At 42.5% G+C, this 24,196-nt stretch overlaps 1 protein-coding gene across 5 annotated transcripts in view; it reads left to right on the plus strand.

The window, feature by feature from the left end:
* Nucleotides 1-24,196, plus strand: part of ehbp1 (EH domain binding protein 1) — a 137,828-nt gene that overhangs the window by 58,146 nt on the left and 55,486 nt on the right. For all 5 annotated transcript variants that reach the window (XM_054798274.1, XM_054798277.1, XM_054798278.1 and 2 more), the window contains 5 exons: nt 2,056-2,234; nt 3,123-3,171; nt 10,766-11,545; nt 13,157-13,198; nt 16,131-16,277. In XM_054798274.1, the coding sequence (XP_054654249.1) occupies nt 2,056-2,234; nt 3,123-3,171; nt 10,766-11,545; nt 13,157-13,198; nt 16,131-16,277 (1,197 nt within the window). The remainder of the gene's footprint in view (nt 1-2,055; nt 2,235-3,122; nt 3,172-10,765; nt 11,546-13,156; nt 13,199-16,130; nt 16,278-24,196) is intronic.

Raw genomic sequence — 24,196 nt, forward strand, 5'->3', positions numbered from 1 at the left:
CAATTAGAACCAGGTGAAAAATAAATCATTTAATTCCTAAAACATGCCACAAACAAAACACACACCGGCATGGTCTTACGGCCGTGCAGTAAGTGCAAACTTTGATAAACTTAAAGTAAGTAAGATAAAGTATTCATACTATCGGCTTTGGCCATGCTGGTCAGACAGGTGCGTCAATCATATGTGACGTGCAGAAACTCGAGGAGGGAACATTTAGTTCTGCCTCTGATTGTAATGTATTATGGATAGGAACCGGCCAGATTGTATGTTCAACTTTCATTGTAACACAGAGCAATTCTCCATTGACCAATCAACAACAACAGCATGTGTAGCTCCACCCATACACAGGGGATTTATACAAATAGTCCTTCTTTCAAATCAATGCCTCCTTTAAATCAATGCCTTACACTCTCTACAGTTAAGTAAGTAAACCGCCATTATGTGAGAAACCCCTGCAAACTATTGTGTAGTCTTTTAAGTGATAACAAAGAATATATATGTATATATTTTTGTATTGGCTCAGTCCCACATAATGTATACGACTCAAGTGAGCCTGTCCCGCTGATTATGCTTTTTTTTTGTGTTGTTGTTTACCCACCAGCTGGTGTGTGTGTGTGTTTTCCATGGACTAGGGTGCGGGTCTGCGGCCCCCGGAGCGCGGTGTGTGTCTAAATGCTTTAATAGCACCTGGTGTCTAATCCCAGGTAATTAGAGTGCTCAAATTAGACAGCTACTTTCCACCATCACTTGAAAGACCAGGAGGGGGAAGGCCTGGAGGAAGACCACTCCACAACTCATCACACACACACACACACACACACACACACACACACACACACACACACACCTAATGATACACACACAGTGAAGCTCTTTCAACCTGTCATGTTCTTTTGTTTTATGACCTGTGTTGTGTTCCATTTGTCAGTGACATGTTTCTGTAACTCCATCTCGCCTTTCTTTTATCCTTTCGATATAGATTTTATTTTCCGTGCTTTAATTTATTTGGGCGGTACGCTGACATTGTTGAGGCCCTAAAAACGTTTTTGCAGAAGGGATGGGGAAAGGTTAAGGCCCTCTTTTAAAGATGAGCCGGAAATGTCAAGTGTCTGCCCCTCAGGCTCCTGCTGCCGTCTCCCTGTACTCAGACAGCCATAGGGGCATTTCCTTTATTCGACAGACACACGCACACAGGGGTACAAAGGTCATGAGTTGCTAGTAGTGACTGCCTCCAGTCTTTCATCTTGGCCGTTGTGGCATCTCATGTTCGCGGGTTGCACTGTAAAATAAATGAAAGCACCATACAACTCCATTGAAGCCTCATTCCAGTGTCAAGAGGATGCTTACATATGCTGCTGTAATGTCCTTCCTGGCTCATTTTGGAGTTTATGTATTCACCTTCAGCGCCACAATGTCTTAAACATTTGAGCTATGCCCTTGTAGTAGCAGATGGAGACCAACAGAGGGAGTTGGGTGGCCACAGCTCAGCTTTTTACATGCCTGAATCTTTGCGGCTGTCCTCTATCTTCCTCAAAAACTGTGTTCACTTCTACAAATCGTTACTCTGCAGTTAACTTTTGTCATCTAATAAATCACATTTTCACTCATCACTAACAAAATGTATGATTTGAAACATGCATTTGCCTTCATTACCAGATTAGGGGAAGGCCAACATAATGCATGCAACTGGAAGAACAGTGTTCTTCTGCTACCAAGGATTTTAGTGGTTTGGAGAGAGAGAGCAGGAGAGAAGGCTCCTCGTGGCAAAAGCTTTGGAACCTGATAAGACTTCAGAGGCGGAGCTAATTAATAAATGTTTACATTATCCACACTCGCCTGCTCTTTGTGAACATTGTGGCTTTCGGTGTATGGTAGTGTGCTAATACTAAGGCTAAGTCGTTTTAGGGAGATATACGGTGTGGACATGTGTGCTGTCTTCATTGCAAGCAATAACATGCGTACATTCATTGTTTGTTTTACATTCCCCACAGATGTTTTAACATCTCCAGTGAGTGATCCTTCTCACGCTTCTGCTACCTCCTCTCCGTTTTGCAGCCTAGCCCAGTGCCGAGCCCGGTTCTGGGAGGGAAGCCCAACGCCAGCCAGTCGCTGCTGGCCTGGTGCCGCGAGGTCACCAGGAACTACCGTGGGGTGAAGATCACCAACTTCACCACCTCCTGGAGGAATGGCCTGGCTTTCTGCGCACTGCTGCATCACTTCAGGCCAGACGTCATGTATGACACACAATACACACACACACACACACACACACACACAAAGTATGTCTTCAATATTGTACTGTATGTCATGGGAGCACCCTATTGAATTTTTGCATCCTTAATTTGAATGTCGTGCGGTAAGTTTATTGTAATGACCATTAAAAACCATTTTACAGAGAAGAATTTCATAAGAATTCACCACAAATGGAAAAAAAAAACAGATTTGACATATTTCCATTGGCACCCCTGTATGTTGTACAATGTTTTTAAATCTTTAAGCCAGGGGTGTCCGTAGTGTGGCCCAGATGGCATACAAATAAAAAAGAAAAATAAATCAATAAATAAAACAACAAAAATGTGGTGGAAAAAGAGCAAAAAGGCGTAATGTAAGGAAATTGATATGTTGATGATGATAACACAAAAATGAAATGCAGGCTGTTTTTTGTATTTTTAAATATTGTTATTGTAGTTATATTATAATTAATAATTTAAAGTTTTGTTTGGTTTTGTTTCAAATGTATCTGTACAATATGCTGCGGGCTGGAAAAAAAAAAAAGAGCTGCAGTGTGCAAATGGACCTGGGCTGCGCTTTGGATACCTCTGCTCTAAATGCATCCTTGTCTAATCATTGTTCACACTTTGTAAAGTGTGCTTTGGAGGTTGTAAGAACAGCGCTGAAACGTTCCTAAATGTTTGCTTTAAGGCTTGAAAAAAATCAGTATTTTTGCCCGTCTCTCTACTCTGTGTTATTTTTTAAAATTTTTTTCCACTCTACTAGCCCTCTTGATTACGCTGCTATGAAATTGCATGTTTCAGTGCCATTACATGTGACGCATACTTAAATACACCTTCTCTCTGTCTCGTCTCTCCTCTCTGCCCCCCCCCCCCCCCCCGTTTTACCAGAGACTACAAGTCGCTCAATCCTCAGGATATTAAAGAAAACAACAAAAAGGTAAGAGACAGCCACCGCTGAGCCCTTCACATCACTTAGCTCCCCTCCTGTCCGCTGCCACAATTGGCCTTATTTCCAGATTAATCCCTAAATACAGTGTGTGTGTGTGTGTGTGTGTGTGTCAGAAAAAGTCTGCCGTTTTCATTAGAGCCGACCCCCCTGCTGTTCTAGATAGATGTGGCCGTGTGTGGTCACCTGGCGGAGGTGAGATGGTCTCTTAACGCAGCCGCCTGCTGAGCACTTACACAGCAGTGCCTCTGGTGTGTGTTGATTAGTTGTGTGTGTTTATGAAAGAGCAGGGTTGTTATTTGGTGTTAATTGGCGTGTACCAACTGTAATCCAGTCTTTTTTTTTTAACACACAAGGACACCCGTCACACTCAAATGGGAGCACCAAAAATGGGAGATACATAGTCGAAAACACATTACAAACCACACAGCCAATCAGAATTAGGCTTTAATATATAAATACATATTCTGAGCCATGATTGGATCTAAAATACTGGTCAATTAACAATTCATTCATGCTATAAAATACAAAAGAAACTGTGTTTTTCCACTTAACTGCAGGAGCAAACAATATCCCAACAATTCAGTATTAACTACCTTGTTGAAAGAAAAGAATAAAGAGGCACCAGAGCCGGAGGATCTGAGCTAATAAATGTCAATGATAAACATAATTAATCATAAAATAAAAGCATATCAACATGTTTAAGAAGTCTAACTTGAAGTGCTAACTTCACCGTCCAAAGGAACCTTACTCATATCACTTTCCATTTGTTGAAGAAAATAATAATAGTAGAGTTGATCCCTGCTATTCATGGGGATTACGTTCCTGAGACCACCTGCGAATAGTAGTTAAGTAATTGGGACATAAACATGTCTATTTTTGATACTTTATGCTGTTGCATTGAGGTACCACCATACGCTACACCAGCTCGCTCCTCCCCCTCCAAACCCTCCTGCTGACTTGACCTTTCAGACGATTTTGGATTAACATTTGCAATAAAAGTGCCTGTTGTAATTGTTAGGTTAGATTCAGCTCCAATAACCTTAAGGAAGCTAACAAGCTAAATGCATATGATATGCCTCGTACACTTATTAAACACAATATATAGGCACTCACCATTAACGATTGTTAATGAAAGCTAATTGACTGATTGAAAGCAGTCCGAGAAGGCATTTCTCCAATGTTGCATCAACATCATCCACACATATTCATTATTATTGTTATTATTATATCCACATCATGTATTAACTTGTGTTCACCTCTCTGCAAGGTTTGAGGCCCGATTGTAACGAAGCTAGGTGCTTCCATGGCCACACAGGGTGCCGCCATCTTGCACTGACGTCACGTTGTTACTTTGTACATGTATGCTGTACTATTATGCTGGACATTTTATACTTTATTATGTCATATTTATTAAATGTTATAGACTTGGGGTGAATCAGGGTGTTTTCTGCAAAAAATCAACGACATTGTGAATGCTGCATTGGGAGTATGTGGGAATCCACTGTGTTGCTAATTTTTGGAGTTAAAAAAGAAGGTCTGACCGAGCATACACACAGCTGTATTTTCCTCCTTGCCGTATCTGCACATTCACAGTTTGAGGCGCAAACTCGCTGGCATCACCGCGTCCCCCCCCGGCTCTTTTGCACGTACAATTCGCCTTTTTTCCCCCCCGATACACACAAATGCACACTTGCCTTGCTACTACTACACACACAGCTGTCCCCTCTGCGGCCCTGAGGGCTACAGAGAGCGATACGCGTTGGCTTCCTCCTGCAGCTTGATTTCCTCTACTCTTACACACTCTGGCTCGGCGATAACCTCTGGTGGCCCTGTTAGGCATGAATGCTACCCTGTTGACAATAACCACAGAGCAGGCAGAGCCAGAGAGCCAATCCCATATCTGCTACCTGCCCCCTCACCCCCCTCCAGGTGTTCAAGTAGAAATTGGCTAGAAATAAGTAATGTGGGAATATGCTGCAGGAGAATGGCCGCCCAGCTTTCTTGTGAAGATCTCCGCTGACTGATGCTGTTGTAGCATCATCAGATGTTCCTATCATAGGAGAGCAGTTAAATATCTGTTTATTTATTGGCAATGTAAGATAGCGAGGAGTTCTTCACAGCAGAAATTTACTCACCTGCTTGAGATTGGTCATCTTTTCAAGGTCCGTCTACTCCAAAAAAGACCTTTCTATTGCTTCTGCTTAGTGTCCCACACCAACGCTATACGTTTTCCCCCTCTCTTCTCAGAAATAATCCTGGTAGTTATGGCTTGTACTGCTGAGGGTACCTCTAAAGCAGGGGTGGCCAAAGTCCGGCACAGGGGCCATTTGCTGCACGCTCTCCTTTCCAATAAAGAACAGGCTGCGTGCAGAAAATGGCCCCCGGGCTGCACTTTGGACACCCCTGGTTTATACGTACTTCCTCACTGCTGTAAATGAGAAGGTGTGTCTAAGCTTTTGTGTATTGTACATCATCTTGCACCTTGCGACCAACAGACAAGACTGATCACATAAAACCTCCTTCGGTGCAGGCAAAAAGGGAACAAAGAGAGGCAAGAAGAGGACTGGAATGAAATGTTTCAAGATTGAATCGACATGAGTGGATGAATGCGGCAAACAGAGGCGCTCGTGGCGGTGATGGCAGTGGTGTTATTAGGATGTAGTGAATGCACAGGTCAAATGAAAACACGGCAGAAACCACACCTATCTGCTCTTTTCATGGCTAGTTGATAGACATGCCCCCTCCTCCTTTCACAGTCTGTGAAGAGTGATTGCAATGAGCTCAGACTGTGCTGAATTATGACAGATAAGGACAATCAATATTGGGGGTTGGGACGTGGGGGGAAGCAGACAAGTAAATATTTAGGAGATTTTAAAAGATGCTTGGTTATCTGTGTATATGCCTGCATGACTGTCAGCTTTGTGTTTTAAGGAGTATTCATGTGGAGAGTGTTCCTACACATGCACCTCTTGTGCGTGTGTGTGTGTGTGTGTGTGTGCGCGCGCGCGCGCGTGTGTGTGTGTGTGTGTGTGTGTGTGTGTGTGTGTGTGTGTGTGTGTGTGAGCGAGAAGGCGACGAGGCCAAGGAGAAGTCATTCGGAGCGCCATCTTGATAGCGTAGCACCAAGCAGCCTGCTAAAACGCTGGGAGGGGTTGGGCAGAGGGGGGTGGGGGGAATGGGGTGCTGATGATTGACAGCGATAGATAGCTGTCAGTCACTGAGGGGGGAAGCGAGGGTGGGCAGTGCAGGGAACAGCGGCCCGGGGCAGGCAACGATGACATTTAGTCCAAAGCATTGTCGCTGGGTTAATGGAAAGTGAGCAAGTAGAGAGAGGGTTTTTTTTTTGTCATTGTCAAATAGGCAATATTGTGTGAAAAGGATATTGTGGATGCAATCGATGTTGCAGGATCCTCAGAGTGGGCTGGCTCACTCTTAGTGTACTACACCTTTCACCCAGTTCAGCAGCTTCACTTTTATTTATCTAATTACAATAATACAAACATATTGAAGCCCTTTTCACTTTGCCTAATTTGTTATATCATTTTTATTTTCTTAATTTTGATTTTGTCTAATCTATACAGTACCCACCCCCTGCATATACCTCCATTTTTATTTATATTATTTTAAATATTCTGAGAAATTATGAAAAATGTCATATGCTCACAAAATTGAATCTGGAAGAAACATAAAAAGTTAATCAGCCAGTATCACAAGGCTTCACAGTCAAATTGAATGAAAATTAATTTTTTTAATCAAAATATCAACTACAAGGTGTTAAAAGCTTCATGTCTACTACACTGCATAATGTGCAGAGCTATTTTGTTAATCTCATCTGGCTAAATAAGAAAATATTAGAAGAATTTCACTATGTATGTAGTTATTACATTATAAAAATAGAACATTACTCAGCTTCAGGTTCCAAATGAAGTGTCCTATGAAATTCCACTTTGAGAAAAGTTGTTATATCCCTTTGCCAGCGTCACGCCCCTTCACAGTTGAATAAAAATTAAGTAGTATTTTTAATAAAATGATCAAACATGAGGCTACAAAAGCACAATGTCAACTGCATTTTGTAGTCAATGCATTGTGTAGCGTTGAAAGTGTTGTTCTTAACCTCATCTGCAGTAGCTAAATGTAATATTAGAAACATGACTAGTTATGATGCCATACAGTTGTACAAGCAGAATAGTAAACATCAAACAGAACAGAACATTATCGATTGATTTAACGTGCCCAATGAGGTGCTGTTGGGGAAAACAAGGTGCTATCCCGTTGGCGTTTTTAGCAATGAAAAATTGTGTGCAGTGGACCTGAGTTGCAAAAATACCCTAGCCAGTGTCACACGCCTTCCTAGTCCTGTTGAATTAAAATGAAGTAGTATTTGCGTAAAACTGACAATTTTCAAGCATAAGGCAACAAAAGCATAACACGTACTTCACTGCATGGTGTTAAGAGGATGTTTTTTGATTCTTTCATGTAGCTTATAAGATGACCAATATATTATAAACAGTTCTCAGTATGATACAGTGCAAGCACAATAATAAACTTATTGGCAAATGAATAGCTCTCTTATGCTGCCAATCAAAACATTATTGATGGGTTTTATTAGGTTTTGTCGGCGCCCCGGTAAGTGTCCTGTCAAATTTCAATCTGAAAAGCATGTCACACCTTTTGTTGTTCCTTTTAGCATAATTTTTTGTGGTGGACTTACATTGCACAAATACAAAAGGGCTTACCTTCAAGCAAGCATGTTGGGACAACTCCTTTTTTTTTTATTGGCCCTTGGCATATTGTGAAATTTAAAATTCATTATCAATAAGATATATTATTAGATCTTACACTAGTCCACTAATTTGCTTGTTCACCTGTAATATAGCACAATGCTACAATGTTGATGTTTCATTCAGATAGCTTGGCAAAGTCATGGAAAAAATGATTAGACCACCCTTGTTTCTTCAATTTCTTGTTAATTTTAATTCCTGGTACAACTAAAGGTACCTTTTGTTTGGACAAATATAATAATGACAACAACAAATAATATTTTTTGGGGCAGTACAATGCTGTAGCTATTCATGTAAGAACTTAAGTGATTTTGGTTATTAAGAAAACCATGGATGTTGCTAGATATCAGCTCTTAAATTAAACTCTTACAAGCTACATTTGTTATTGACCTAAACTCGATTGGTTTTAAGAATTTTTAATGCACAAAATGTACTAAAGCTCCCCTCACTCCCAGTTCCTTCAATTTTTCCATATGCGAACCTCGCTGAAAAAAGTTGGGACACCACTGCCATAAAGTGTCCTTGGTGCCTCTCAGGATATGAGAGAAGTTCCATAAAGAATAGCGCATGACACCGAGGTCAAAAAGAGTGCATCATACGTCAAGTCGAACACAGGCCCTGAAACAAAACCCGTCTTGAGAGCATCCCTCCCCTCCCTCGTCCTCGTGCAGCTCTCACTTTCTCCCGGGTCTCAGCGGTTTCTCCTCCTTTCTTTCAACGCTCTCCCCATTGAGCGGCCAAGTTGTCGCTCCTTTTCACCCTAGACGGGAACAATGCCAGCACGCTTTTGCTCCCTTCAATGCGCGTTAGAAACCCAATCAGGCCCGCTTATTGCACATATTCATTTTCTTTCTTTTCTCCCCTCTCCTTTCACACGGAGCACCTTTAACAGACAAACTCCTCTCTGTTCTCTTTCTGCACACTTTTGAGTATTGATGTTCAAGCCATTGTTAGCCTCTACATCAGCCCTGGCGCAATAGGACGGGGGAAAAAAAGAGTCTTAACAAAAGACGTTATAATTGCTTGTAAATGGAGAAACATCACTGTTGAATGCACCGTAGTCTTCTTTAGTTTTGAGTTTCCACTTTTCTACATCTCAAATGGAAGCGTGGAGCTGGACAAACAAAACAAAAGTAAATTTTGCCAGAGAAAGGGGGAATTGATAGATTGGGCAGATCTGCAGAGGCAACGAGACACAGCGAGAGCAGCAACAGGTTGGAATTAGATCAACACTATCAAGCAGGCCAGATACAAGCTGAGATATGTGCACGTCTCTGTAGGAATGGAGATGGTGTGTGTGTGTGTGTGTGCTTTTAATCTATTTATTTACCTGTCATTGGCTGCGATAATGGTTTTCATCCCGGCTCTCTGTCTCAGTCGTTGTGTGTGTGTGTGTGTGTGTGTGTGTATGTGTGTGTGTGTGTGTGTGTGTGTGTGTCAGTCACTTGATAATCAAACCTGTATTTTCTCATCAGACTCTAATCAGACCAATTACACGCGTGACGGAGAGCGTGGGCAGGTTGATGAGGGGGAGTGATAACCGCACACACAAGCATGCACATACGGTGGGATTAAGCGCTCTGTCTCAGGGTATCTTGGTCTCTTATCTGGGACAACCATCCCCGACGTGACCTGTCAGCAGTCCTGCCAAAAGGTGTCTCTCGCACGGCCCGGCGTGGGCACATCCACCCAAAACCACCTGTCAAAAGCCGAAAACCCACATTCCCTTTTCCCAAGTGGTAAAGTTCAGTTACAGCTTCAGGGTGTTGGCAATCTTAAAACATCTTTACGTAGAGCAACATTTGTTTTCCTCCACATACTCAGACTTCTTTGCCATGAAGTGCATGTTGAACCTCCAGTGAACAATATGAGTGAGTGTGAGAGCAATAATGCCAAATTTGACAATTCACACCTGAGCCCTTGTAACGATTCCCATGACCCGGGGGTGAGAAAAATGTCTGATTGGGCCCAATTTGTACATTTTAACATAGGGGTGCACAGTCATCCCTCGCTGCATCGTGGTTCGAACATCGCTGCCTCACTCTATCACTGCTTTTTGAAAATTAATTAATAAATGATCACTGTTGCGGTTGACTGTGGACTATTATTAGCCCCAAAATATTGAAAGGTTATATGTAGTATTCTGGCCACTAGGCATCAGTAATGTTACATTGATGAGACATGATGACATTAGCTTAAATTACCTTCACACTGAATGGAGTCAGCCATGGCGTGTCCAACATGACACAGTGAAAAGTTCTCCTCCCATTCCGTGCGAAAGTGTTTTTTGGTTACTTTGCCCGTCTTCCACACTCTGTTGTTTCATATCTAGAGGGCGCTAATAATAGTCAAAAATTTATTTAGAAAGTCATAAGTAGGTTTTCCATGCTCTAACTACGTAAATATTTCATTTATTAATATTGAATCCTACTTTGCGGAAATTCACTCATCACGGTTGGGTCTAGAACCAGTTAACCACAATAAAAGGATGGCTGTTCTCACTTATGTTGCCAGCATTTTAGATGTTAATAGTTGTGTTTTGAGGTATTATTGAGGGAACCGCAAATTTACACTATATACAGTATAAGCTACACACTGACTACTTTACATTGTATCAAAGTGTTATTTTTTTGTAGCGTTGTCCCTTGAAAAGATATAATAAAGTATTTGCAGAAATGCAAGTGATGTACTCACTTTTATGACATACTGGGGCATCATGGGGCTTTGGTTCTTCTTCAGACAGATGCAACCGTATCAAGCACTTCTAACCTGAGCTCCTTTGCTTGTTTCCTTGGTGGCAGGCATATGACGGTTTTGCCAGCCTGGGCATCTCCCGCCTCCTGGAGCCATCAGACATGGTCCTGCTGGCCATCCCCGACAAGCTGACCGTAATGACCTACCTCTATCAGATCCGGGCGCACTTCTCCGGCGAGGAACTCAACGTGGTACAGATTGAGGCCAACAGCAGCCGCAGCACCTACAAGGTGGGCGACTTTGAAACTGACACCAACGCCTCCATAGACCAGGACAAGTTCTATGCCGAGCTCAACGACGTGCAGAGTCGCTCCCAGGCCGCCGATTCCGCCACCTCCATCGGTGAGAGCACCAAATCTAATGGCTCCAAAAGCGTAGAAGAAGACCTGACCGAAGGCAAGGTCGATATTGGAACACCTTTGGTTGGCTTGGAAACATCAGCGCCTCCTCCGTCCTCAGCTCCTGTCCCCTCACACCGCACAGCCGCTGACTCCACTCGAGTGACATCATCAGGCTCTGAAGACAGGGGCAACCTGCTGAAAGCTAAAACTTTGGACCTCTGCGACCTCCCGCAGAAGTTAGAGTGGGACTTGGATGACAGCAGACAGCAGGGGGACAAGCAAAGAATCCAAGGTGGTACGGAAATGGGGTCCTCTGCCCAAAAAGGGAGTCCCTCCATTTCGCCTGCTCATCAGAAATTGGGTTTCTCTTATAATCGGGATGCTGACCTCATCAAGAAGAAAAGGGCCAGCCTGCGTCACTCCGAGTCCGAGCCTACGTCAGATACCAGCTCTCCAGTGAACCATAAAGACTTAGAATCCAAACAGGTACACATTTGCTGCCACTTCTGAACTCAAACGTTAGCCACCAGTATGACTTATTAAACTTATTATTTATTTTCATTTCCTGTTGATTTTGCAGTGGCATGTTATTGCTTGTTTTAATAGTTAAGAATCCAAGTTTTTGATGCAGGTAGTACAGTATCTTGAATTTAGCTGATTGTCTCCTCGAGGCAGTGGTACGACTTGGCACTTGTTCTAAAAATGCGATTAAATATGAAAACTAAAAAACAGCAAAAATTAAAATAGTGGAAATGTTGATACTAATTAAACTAATACAGTAAACCTATTGAAGTCGCTTTGTCAGCTATAACACAACACAAAGCTGTTTTTTATTTAAATCTAGAAAATGTCTTAGCTTTACATTAGATTACTTTTTAGCCTGTTAACAAAATTACACATAGCAAAATGGCCTCAGTGGCTTTGATTTGTCAGTATGCAGGCCTTGGTGGAGAAAGTTTGGGCACACCCGTCTTAAGTTGTCAGTAGAAGAGACTTTTTATCAAAATTGTCTTCAGTTCAACTCCACATGAAGTTGTTTGAGGTATTCAAATTTCTGTCTGCCAGTTTAATTTGTATGAAAGGATTCTGAACGCCTTTAGGCTCCTCCCCAAATGAACCAGTCACGTTTTTTTTTTTTTTTATCCCTGCATGCTCACTTTGATTGAAACTTCCTGCGTCACCTATGCCATAAGACAGAGAAAGGTGGCAAACATTCATTGCCTGCTGGCGCTCGCTAAGCTTCAAATCCCGACCTGGTTGATGGCATTGCGAAGATGACCCTCGCAAAATTGTCCCGCTCTGCGTTAGATGTTGTCGTCAGCTGTCCCAGACGCTTTGAGGCCGGCCCCGTAACAACATGTGGCGACTGTAGAAAGGCACCCAGGAAACCCCCCTGCTTTGACATTTAATCATATTTTTCATTATATTTCTCATCCCCTCGCTTGATGGGAGTTGGCGGCGTGGCCGCTCAGGCGTGGCGACACTTTGCGCCGAGCACACCTCACCTCACCTCATCTCCTCTTGCGCGCTCTTGTACGCGTGTGTGCGCGCACACAAACACCCGTTAAATACTTTGCTGCCTGTGTTGCGTCCTCCCCCCCACCCCAGATTAACGCTTCCTGTTTACAAGTGGAAAGGTCACGGGACAGGTGGGGGTGAGGCAGCCATTGGGGTGGGGTGGTGGGGCGTGGGGGGGTAGAAAGGTGCTTTGACAGCTATGACACCCCATTTTGATCTGCTGTTATCACACCAGCGGGATGTAGCCTTGCTCGCGCACAGGCCACATTTGGCTTGTTGAAAGGATAAACATGTTTCAATGGGGTTGCAGCCAATTAGATGCACAACAGCCAACATTACCTTGCAGATAAACTTCTACTGTGCCTGTTTATTGCCAAAGCAGTTATGTGGACCTGTGCTTGGCACTTATGAGATATTTTCTTCTCATAAACAGCCGAATGTTCTTTATTGCAAGAGAAAATGTGACTATTGTGTTGCAACATTCATATATTTTGCACAGGCCTAAGTACCACAGTTGCTGTGTACTAGTAGTAACATTTCATTTGCACAATTTGAGTCAATACTTTTCTTTTTTTAAAGGAACCAGCGCCTGCCCCCGTTTCAAGTCCCACCGCTGAGAAGGTGAGCACCAGACTGCATCTTTGTCGCAATTATGGCTGTCTTCGACTAAGGATTTTCATAGTCTAATCTGATGTGATAGATTTAGTTTATAGTCGACTAGTCGTAGAATGTTGTGTTTGATGGGGGAGGGGGTTGGCCAGTAATGGTAATGGATACGTTTATTTTGAGCATGCATACAAGTTACATTGGAATACATCACATAATACAATTCACAGTTCCACATGTCCAAAAAGGCGTAGAAAGAAGCAAAACGTATTTAATTCTACCCCTTTTCTGTATCACATCAATTACAATACATTTGTTAACTTCCTGTATTCCCAATGTACTCTTTGCCAATTTGAAATACATGGGAAAATGATAAGACAGTATAACAATGTGGTACAATAGGAATTAATGTATATAATCACTTAAAATAATTTATTATTGAGTCATAAATATATAATAATAACTGAGGAAAATGTTAATGGTTGACAGAAGCTTCAACTTTTTCTTGAAATCTGGTGTGATATCATATGTTAAAGGTTTTTAGCGTTGTTCTCGCATATAAGTGTTTCAAGTTTACTTTTACTCTAAGGTCATATTTCCCCTCTTTTGTTGAGAAGACTTGTATTATGTTTTGTGTAGCAGGTTGTTGTTTGCTTTATGCATATTTTTAGCTGTTTGAAAGTTTACCAGATCAGCATATTTTGATAATTGTGGTTTTAGGAATGAAGGGTTTATATGTTCTCTATAATTATCCTAACTGACCTTTTTTGTAGAACAGTTAATGAGTGAAGTGTACTTTTATAGTTTTTGCCCCATATCTCCACACAGTAAGTTGCATATGGTAATGCCAGAGAGTATGGAGTGATTTTTGGTCCAGAAAAATTTTGCTTTATTCAGGATTGAGGTATTTCTTGCCACTGTATGTTGTATATTTTTAATGTGTGATTTTCAGCTCATATTATCCTCTATTATGACCCCTAGAAATGTATTTTTGTTCACCCTGTCAATGTCCACATCGTCAATTTGTATATGCGCATAAGTATCTTTTCTGCTAGTACCAAATAGCATCATTTTAGTTTTTCTTACAGGGATAAGGGTCTGTTTTTATCAAACCATCTTTTTAATATAGTCAACTCATCTGTGACTTTTTTAATAGCTCTTGTGTGCTTGCCCCAGAACAAAATGCAATAGTATCTTCTGCAAATAATACCAGCTTTAGGTCTTCCGTGACTTTACAGATGTCATTAATGTATAGGGTGAACAGTTTTGGTCCCAGTATTGACCCCTGGGGAACAAGGCACGATATATTTAAGCTGGCAGATGTATATGCTCCGAGCTTCACATATTGCTCCCTGTTTACTAAGTAGCTTTTTACCCAGGTCAACACTAACCCTTGGAACAACATGGCTTGAAAAGCACCAGCTTACCAAAACTCTCAGTTAGCAGCCTAACTTCTTGGATTAAAAGCCACAGTCGGGATATAAAATGAAGTTGGCGTGAGAGCCTTACCAGTTTTAAATGATACGCTGCTGGTTGTTGTCATGTGATAAGAAGAGAACAAGTTGCACTTCACTTTCTTGGGCTCATCTTCAAACTTTTCAAAATACTTCCACAGTTTGGATGATTTTTAGTAGCCATTATGAGACAATAAATCCGTAGATGTTGACAGTCTTTCCAACGTTCAAAGCTAGTGCTCACATCGGCTCCTCTGGTTTGTGCCACTGCCCCGGGGCACATTTGTGGCCCGCAGGTTGTTTTTTATTGACCCGCAGCTAAAAAAAAACAACAAAACAGCAGCATTGGGAAATAAAAAGCAAAAGCTAAAATGCTGGTACTAATAATTAATAATAACACACTTTGTCACCAATAACATACAGCTGACCAGAGTTTTGTCTTGAAATATGTATAAAACATTTTTTTTCACCTTTTTATGAAATAAAAAATAGCAAAATGGCCCCCCACATCCTTTGACTTTTCCATATGTAGCCATCGCTGGAAAAACTAGAGACTCTAATTGTCCAAAGGTGTAAATGTGAGTGTGAATGGTTGTTGTCTATACCACAGGTGTCAAACTCGAGGCCTGCGGCCAGATGTGGCCCGCGAAAGCCAACAATGCACTTCACCTTTTTCCTTCTAAATGTGTTTGTTCTTTCATTTTGACAGAAAAATTGTACCGCGTGCATTAAACTTTAATATGATCTGATCATGTAACAAGATATTCCACACATTTTTTGGATAAAAAAATCAATACTTGAATGTCTGCTTGTAACCTTGACATTATCACTTAGCTTCTCATTTCAAAGCAAGTTATACACAAATTTTTGGGTAAAAATATAAGAATCAAACACACGGGCAATTTCTGTTTTCTCCGGTACTCCTCTTTCCTCCACCATTCCAAAAACATGCATGTTAGGTTAATTGGCGACTCTAAATTGTCCAAAGGTATGAATGTGAGTGTGAATGGTTGTTTATATGTGCCCTGCGATTGGCTGGCGACCAGTCCAGGGTGTACCCCGCCTCTCGCCTAAAGTCAGCTGGAATAGGTTCCAGCATACCCTCGCGACCCTAATGAGGATAAGAAGCAGAGACGATGGATGGATGGATGGATGGATGGATGGGAAGTGGCCCTCAGAGGGTAGCCATAACTGCGATGTGACCCTCAATGAAAACCCTTAGTTTATATACATATGTGCCTTGTGCTTGGCTGGTGACCAGTCCAGTGTGTACCCCGCCTCTCGCCCAAAGTCAGCCGGGCTAGACTCCAGTTCACCTGTGCCCCTAATGAGGTTTACATTACACCTGTTGGATCTTTTTTTTCCACCTTTTTTGTGTAATTGTATTTTTAGAAAACCTTATTGGCCAATTAAAAAAAAACCCAACATTTTGCTTTACTGTGTACATCAGCACCAGACCTGACCTGCCCCTATTTTGTTTTCCTAACATGCAGAAAGCCTTGTCCCGTCAGGAGGAGCTGAAGGAGCGAGCCAGACTGCTGCTGGAACAGGCCCGCAGAGACGCCGCCATGAAGGCGGGCAACAAGAGCATCCTCAACTCTGGTGTCGCTGCACCAAACAGGAGTACCAACGTCTGTGATGTGAGTCAACGTTTATGTTTTAGGGCTTATTCTTGGACTGTATGTTTGGGTCAGTCTTGGTGCTTCATTCTGATTTAAGTTCTTATACTTCAGCACCCTCTTCCCACTCGCTTTACAAGAGCTTGTCCCTTGCCCAGGAAGTCCTCTGTGGTGAACACTTCATGAGAACACTGTGTGAAGAAGAGAAGACCTCCTCATTAACTTTTGCTCACACTCTCTTGAAGATGTCAAAACCTGTAATGTCAACTCTCCCCCCATTTATTCTATAAACACTTCTGCCTTTTTCCTCCCCTTTGGCTCTTTGGTCATCCCCTCCCCCCACAATTTTTATGACATGCTGTCCAAATGTGCAGCCCCCGTCAGTGTCCTGGCGCATTGAGTAAATGTACACCTGTCAGCAAAAAAGTGCATTGAAGGTAAAACGTGGAGTTGGGGGGGGGGGGGGGGGTGAGAAAACTGGCAAGAGAAGATGCAAGTGAAATTGCCAGCCCTAAAGCCAGCATGCTCCACTGAACATAATACACTGGGAGGGCACCGGGGGAGTGATGGGGGGCACTAATGGACCAGGAGTTACCTTGGGAAAGCACAGTGGTCAAATCTTCAGTGAAGCTCCAGAGGAAGAAGTGTGTAAAATAAATACTGTTTGGTAATGAAATATCTAAAAGGCTGCAGTTGCCTGAATCTAAAAAGAGAATTGTGCCCTTGAATTAGATTTAAAAAAAAAAAAAACGTTGATATGCATGCAAATGTGCACGCTCTCATTTCCCCATAAGCTGAAGAAACAAACAAGGACCTTTCAAGGACTACTGCTGTTAAAAATCCTCAGTGTAGCAAAGCAACTAAATTCAAAGCCAAATCTTTTGAAGCCGCAAGGAAGAAGGTGGTGCACTGTCCCACATTGTCTTTTAAGATGGCCGACTCTCTAAAGTGGCCAGCCATCCTGTCTGACTTTCTCCTCATTTCCTCAGACGCGCCCAAGGACGGTTGCTTAATAACCTGCTTGCTCGCACGCGCACGCCACTCTCGTACATACGGCAAGGAGGTGAACGAGGCAGAAGATATTGAATTGTTTACACTTTTTTAATAGAAAACATTGATCAAAGAAATACGACTGGCCCCGAGGCCAATGTGCTGATAATTGTGAGCGATTCAGATTAGATTACTTGATGTCTTGTTTTGATTAGCACGCGCGTGTGTGTTATCAGCCTGCGAGGCCTGAGCCTTCTCCATCTTACTGCCTATCTGTCTAAGTAGGCGCTGTGCTGTTTAGCATGCATAAGGTAGAATTTAATTAAATTAAAGCAGGCTTTCTTCTTCCAGGGAGGGGCCTGGGGAGAAAGGGGGAAACGTCTTCAGCAGTGGTGTTTTAAAGTATCTAGTATTATAGTATTTTACTGTGTGTCAGAGGTACCGCAATATTGTATTGGAAGTGTGCTGCATTGATGCTAGATTTAAACAGTTTAAAAGTGCTTTTAGTAAGTCCTGCTCGAGACACGCCGGTTTGTGCGTCTCTAACATTAATGATAATGAGCTGTGTTTGAGACTGTGTGTCTCCAAGAAGCGCTATTGTGCACTTTATCCACTTTTTATATCTAAATTAACTCTGCACTTGTCCAACGTAATAATGTCATATATCACATGCAACAACTTAACTTTAAGGAGTAGAACAGGAGGACACAAACATTAGCAACACTAGCATAGCTATGTGAGCCACAGTGCAAACATTACACGCACATTTTAAGAGCAACATCATGCTGGGTTTGCCTATTCGCTGAAGAAACGTCTACGTCTCTAGCTGACTGACGTATATACTTCTGATAACAATCTTAAGACTGGTCGAAAAATTGCAAGAAATTACGTTTTGCACTGTTGGATCTTAAGGAGGTTCTAAGTAGAGCTTCAAAATGCAAAAAGAAGAAATGGGAGTGAGACCCAAAAAAATTTCGAGTTAGCAATTTATTGCAAACAGCCATTAAAGTAAAATAGGCTGCTCATCAGCTGATCACCACCTTTTAAAAGCCAAGATGTGGACTTAATGTCATTTTCTGTCACACTGTTAATGATCTCTTCATGGCAAAGGCAAAAAAGCTTTCTCTCTTTGAACACGGTCGGACTGTTGAGCTGCATAATCAAGGCCTCTCGCAGCGCGCCATTGCTGCTGAGGTTTGCCACATTAAGACAGTCATTTGAAACTTCTTTAAAGATCCTGGGGGTTATGGAACAAAAATGCTAAGTGGTAGACCCAAAAATATGTCACCAGCCCTGACCCGTAGGATTCATTTGTCCGTCAAGACGCAGGACCATCCTCGGCCCAAATGAAGGTTACGGCATCTGCGAGAGAAGGACTTTAAGAGGAAAATACGTCTTCAAAGGCCTTGTCTCCTTCAGTGCCACAAAACTGCCTGTTTGGAATGTGCATGAGAGAACCAAACATGGGACATTGAAAGGTGGAAAATGTTTCATTCTCTGATGAGAAAAAATGTAACCTTGACGGTCCTGAAGACTTCCAACGTTACTGGCATGACAAGGAGATCCCACCTGAGATGTTTTCCACACGACACAGTGGAGGGGGCGCCGTCGTGATCTGAGGTGCTTTTTCCTTTAATGGAACAATGGCGCTTCAGGTTGTGCAGGGGTGTCAAACGGCAGCTAGCTATGTGGAGATGTTGCAGGGGGCATCACTCATGGCTGAAGGCCTTAGTCTGTGTGGTAATGACTGGCTTTTTCAACATGACAACGCTGCAGTTCACAATGCCTGTCTGACAAAGGACTTCTTCCTCGCTCTAACCTCGTTCTTTTGGACCATCCTATGTGTTCCCCTGATCTAAAGCCAACTGAAAACATTTGGGGATGGATGACAAGTGAAGTTTACATGAATGGACATCAGTTCCAGACAGTAGATGCCCTCCGTGAAGCAATCTTCACCATCTGGATCAACATTCCCACTAGTCTCCTGGAAACACTGGCATCAAGCATGCCCGAACCAATTTTTGAGGTGATTAACAAGAATGGAGCAGCTACTCATTACTGAGTCCTTTTTTGAACATGCTATTTTCATTTTAGGGGGTTTTGGGTTGTTTTTTTTTTAGCTATTAAATGTTTGATCAGCCGATGGACTGCCTATTTCAATGTAATGCTTGTTGCGGTAAATTTCTTATTCAATTTTTTTTGGTCTCATTCCCATTTCTTCTTTTTTCATTTTGAAGCTCTACTCGGAACCTCCTTCAGGTCACAACAGCACAACATGTAAATTCTTGCCATTTTTCAAGCGGTCTTAAAAAATTTTGATCAGGTGTGTTTTTGGCAGACCTCCAGGGTGAGTTTTAAGATGTGTAGCGAAGACCTTTTCCCTTTCTCTTTTAACTGTTTTAACTTTTTTTTTTTTTTTTTTTTACAATTTAAGCGGCAGGTTCATCTAGCTAGGGGTAGGCCAGAATCTGTATCATTTTCATGGGCATAATTCACATTTATCTTTCTGTTGTTGTGATGAGTGCATTGCTCTGCTGAAGTTAAGTGGCCCAATTTGGTAAAGAAATTAGTGTTGTCCGTGGGCATTGTAGTCCGTTGGAGGTGTCACAATCAGTTATCCCACACAAAACCACCCATCCAACCAGGGCATTGGTTTATAATTTTCTCAAAGCCGTTGTCAGCCAGTGTAGATACATTGTCTCGGCTACTATGGCTGTGGCTGTGGGTGTGCATGTATGTGGGTGTGCGTGCGCGTGCATGTGTGTATGTGTGTGTGTCGTCCTGTTCTCTTGACCTACGCTCTCCCTCCTGCCACCCCTAATTGTAGCCCACAGTGACTGTTTCTTTCATCTAAGGTCACAGGTCCACTTCTGTCTCTTTGCTGTCCTCTCTAGCACTTTCTCTCTCTCTCTCTCTGTCCTTTCCCCCCTCCTTTGTCTTATTTATATCTGTTTGTATTTGTCTCCATTCTGTGTGTCCATCACTAATAATTGTCACATGCTCTCCACACTCTCAGCAGCCGAGGCGCAGATGGCTCCTTGTGTCATCTCTGCCCCCCTCCTTCAGCCAGATGTGTAATTAATGGCCTCATAAATGTGAGCTCTCAATTCCCTCACTTTATCCTAATTGTCCAATGTCCACTTTTGTCGTCCGTGTGGTGTTTGAGTCTCTCAGTTAGCATTTTTATGAGAAACATCTCTTCGCTCCAGGTCATCTTCTTCATTAGCAGAAGAGAGTAGTAATTTCACAGCGGCCTGGCCATGTTAATTATCACCATTCACACAGTTTAGGTTCCATTATGTGTGTGTGTGTGCGCGCGTGTGTGCATGTGTGTATGTGTGTGTTGCACCTGTTCACTGTATTTGTGTCCTTTTGAGGCTTTGAGTGTGTGTGCTTTGTGAGTGCATGCACATTCCTCTGTGTTTTCCAGGTAAGAGAGTTCCCCTGCTCACTGACTCGTTGAGATTCCTATAATTGGTTCCTGTTTGATTTTTGCCGACGAGCGACCCGGGCAGACACCCCCCCACTCGCCCCATGCCCCTTTCCCTTGCCACCCCCACGGGAGCGGAGGGGACACCGGTGGTCTCTGCTGCACTGACATGCGGCTCCCCGCCATCCATCGCACTCTGACCCCGACTTGACTGCTTTCCTACTTTCCTCCCCTTTTGTGCACTCCTGTGACCAAAACAAGGCCTCTAAGTCTGCGCTTTTCCTCCAGGCTCCACAACATAAGGAGGTTGCTTTAAAACTGCCTCTTGTCAGACCTGCCTAACTCTCAACGACACTTTGTATAGGTTAAAAGCAGAATGCACAGTTATCAAGAATTCATAATAAAGTACCTCGTAGATATAAAATTAAACCAAAAAAAAAAAAACAGCAGAAATGGAAAAAAATAGAGTAAAAAGGCACAATCATTTATTTTTTTTATTTTTTCAGCTTTTTAACATTTTAAAAAGCTATTTAAAAATATCAAAGTGGACCCCCACATCTGTAAATGTTTCAATATGCCCTCCTCGGTAAATTGGTGTGCATTCATACATGTCACACGTTTTTAGCCTTGTTTAATGCAGCTTTTTTTTCTCATCCTCCATGCCTTTCGTGTCCAAGCACCCCTTTTCTTGGCCTCATTTTTTTCTCCCCATCCTTCAACCCCCCCTCCTCTCTGACTCTCTTCTTTTTGAAGCATCTGCCCCTAATGAAACTAAATAGTTTACTGGGGAGTTCCTTTGCACTGTGTGTGTTGGAGTGTGTGGAGATGTGTCGTGGCTGAATTGGCCGGAGGAGAGATCAAAGGCGGTCTGCGAGTGAGTGTGTGTGTGTGTGTGTGTGTGTGTGTGTGTGTGTGTTAATGAGCAATGAGAAATTCAGCTCTCTCCATTGCATCACAGGCTGATCAAGCCATCAGAGAAGAAAGCAGTAACACACACACACACACACGCACCCACACGCACACACACTGGAATGCCTGCTGTTCATCTTTGACCCAATCACTTCCACCACTCCAAGAGAGAAAATGTCAAATGTTTTATGTTCACCTTTCAGCTCTCTATGCCCCAAAACCAATTTAAATGAGCGTGACGTTTCTTTGAATGTAATTCTTTTTGCTCCTTCCGTGTAACAAAGGTTCTCCAAGACTTTGCATCATGACTTTATTTTTAGTCTTTGTTCCAACAAATGTACTCTACATTATCTCCCAAAAGTGACTTCATCACTCACATTTCAGCAAGCATTTCATTATATCTTGTCAACACACACACACACGTATTATTATATATTTATTCGGGCTGTCAAAAATAGCATGTTAACTGGGTTCAGGTGTGGAGGAGACATACTTGGCCTCTCCAACACCTTTTCTTTCGTCTTCCTCAGCAATGCACTTGTCATCTTGGAGGGGTGTTTTGGCTCCTTATCATGTTGGAAAACTGCATTGTGGTTGCATTACAGTTTGCATCACAATGAAACAGTACATGTTTGAATTCATGTTTCTCCTCAGTGAATCACAGCTCCCCAGTGTTCGCAGCACTCGTGCAGTGCAACACAAGACAAAATTAACTGATTTATTTTCACCGAATATTAACTCTATACTGCTATACAAGCTGCACGTGGACTACTCTCAAGCATAGCCAAGTGTACTTTCTTTGGTGTTTGTATGGTAAAAATTCTTGCTGAAATATGTGTGCCGTACTCACTTTTGTCAGATACTGTGTCTGCTGTTAGAGTCTTATTGTTGTTTTGCGCATTATTTAAAGTTATCATTCTGGACCATTGCTTAAACATCCACAGTGATATGAATTCCACTGACAGTGATGTGATGTCGATATTTTGGAGCCATACGTATGCACGTGTAGCGACATGCTACCTGAAGCGCACTGCTACACAAAGTTCAACTGCTGTTTGTTTATTTCCCTCCCTCTCAACAGCAATTATGTGAAGGGCAAAACCTTCCCATCTTACTCGCCTGTCACTGACATGTTTGTGTGTGAGTCTCCATACATCCTGTTCTACCTGTCCTACCGCACAAGTGCTCTTTGTTCATCATGCACACACACACACACACACACACACACACACACACACACACACACACACACACATATACATACTGACACATAACACCACAGTTAAAAAGGAGCTAAAGGGAAAACAATCATTTGTCTCAATAATATGTGTTACATCCACTGTTGTACATCTTTGGGCTTTTTGTCTGGATGAGCAAATAATAATAATATGACGTCACATTTGCATCCACTCTGTCAAAGATCAGCAGATCATCCGATATTCCCAAATGTGGTTAAGTATTGACCCACAGCAAACACTCCAAGTCAATTTTCACACGTGTGAGCAGCAGGCTGTCAAATCTCAAATGTATAAGATATTTATGTTCAAATAAACGAACACACACCCCTATCATAGACGCGCACCCGTCACATTCATAATTAGGCCATGTCCTGGCTCTTTGATAGCCATGTACAGTGGCTCTTCTTTAATTCTTTATCAAATGCATTGATCGCTGTGGGCCCTGCGCGCCCATTGATCCGCGCAGTCCGTCTGGAGGCAGCCGATAAGCCCCCTTTCTGTCCCTCTCCCCTTTTTTCTCCCCCCGCCGCTCCTTTCTCAAAAAAATTGAGAGAGCAATTCAGGAAAGTTGTTTATTTCTGGACATTTAGTATTTGTAAATATGCTAGCAGTGTTACATTAGTGGTGACACTGGACGATGCAGATGAGGATAATGTTGCTGAAGAGAGAACCACCTATTAGGCTATATCCACACCAACACGGATATTTTAACGCATGCACAAACATAGGCTTCTGTACTTACAAACTCAGCTTTTGGGAAACTCCATCCTGGGTGAAGATTTTCTAAAGTGCTTCTGTGTGAATGGGTAGTTAAACCTTATTTAACAACAGAACTCAATAATAAAGGTATTGACGGATGCTTATTTCACTTCCTGCAATTGTGGATGCACACACAACTTATAACACGCACATGCGATTAGAACAAAAAAAACAAAACGTTCAAGTTGTTTTCTGAGCTGCACGTACGTCATACCTGCCAACATGTACGTGTTTTTTTTTTACTGAGCACGCGTTTTGATGAGGGATGGGTCCAATCCCTTGCAGTTCAGGTAGTTCACGATCCAGTATCAGGTTCTGATGGCGTAATTTATGTATCGGAATCTGTCTATCACCTGTGGACATTTCCAATCCAGGCATGTCTGTGCTTTGTCTGCTGAAATTACTCCATAAGTACCTGCCGGGCTGCTCTGCTAGCTGGCTGTGTCTCGCCACTCCTCCGTTCAGGAAATCTATTCCAGTGTGCAGCCAGCTTGTAGACGAACATTGAGCAGAACCAACTTTTCATCACAAGATGTCCACTGCATGGAAATGTTTACCACTAGAAACACTGTAAGACAGCAACGTGCAATGTTTGTGTAACCGAGGACCTTGAA

The sequence above is a fragment of the Dunckerocampus dactyliophorus genome, chromosome 14, assembly GCF_027744805.1.
Source record: "Dunckerocampus dactyliophorus isolate RoL2022-P2 chromosome 14, RoL_Ddac_1.1, whole genome shotgun sequence".
Taxonomy (NCBI): Eukaryota; Metazoa; Chordata; class Actinopteri; order Syngnathiformes; family Syngnathidae; genus Dunckerocampus; species Dunckerocampus dactyliophorus.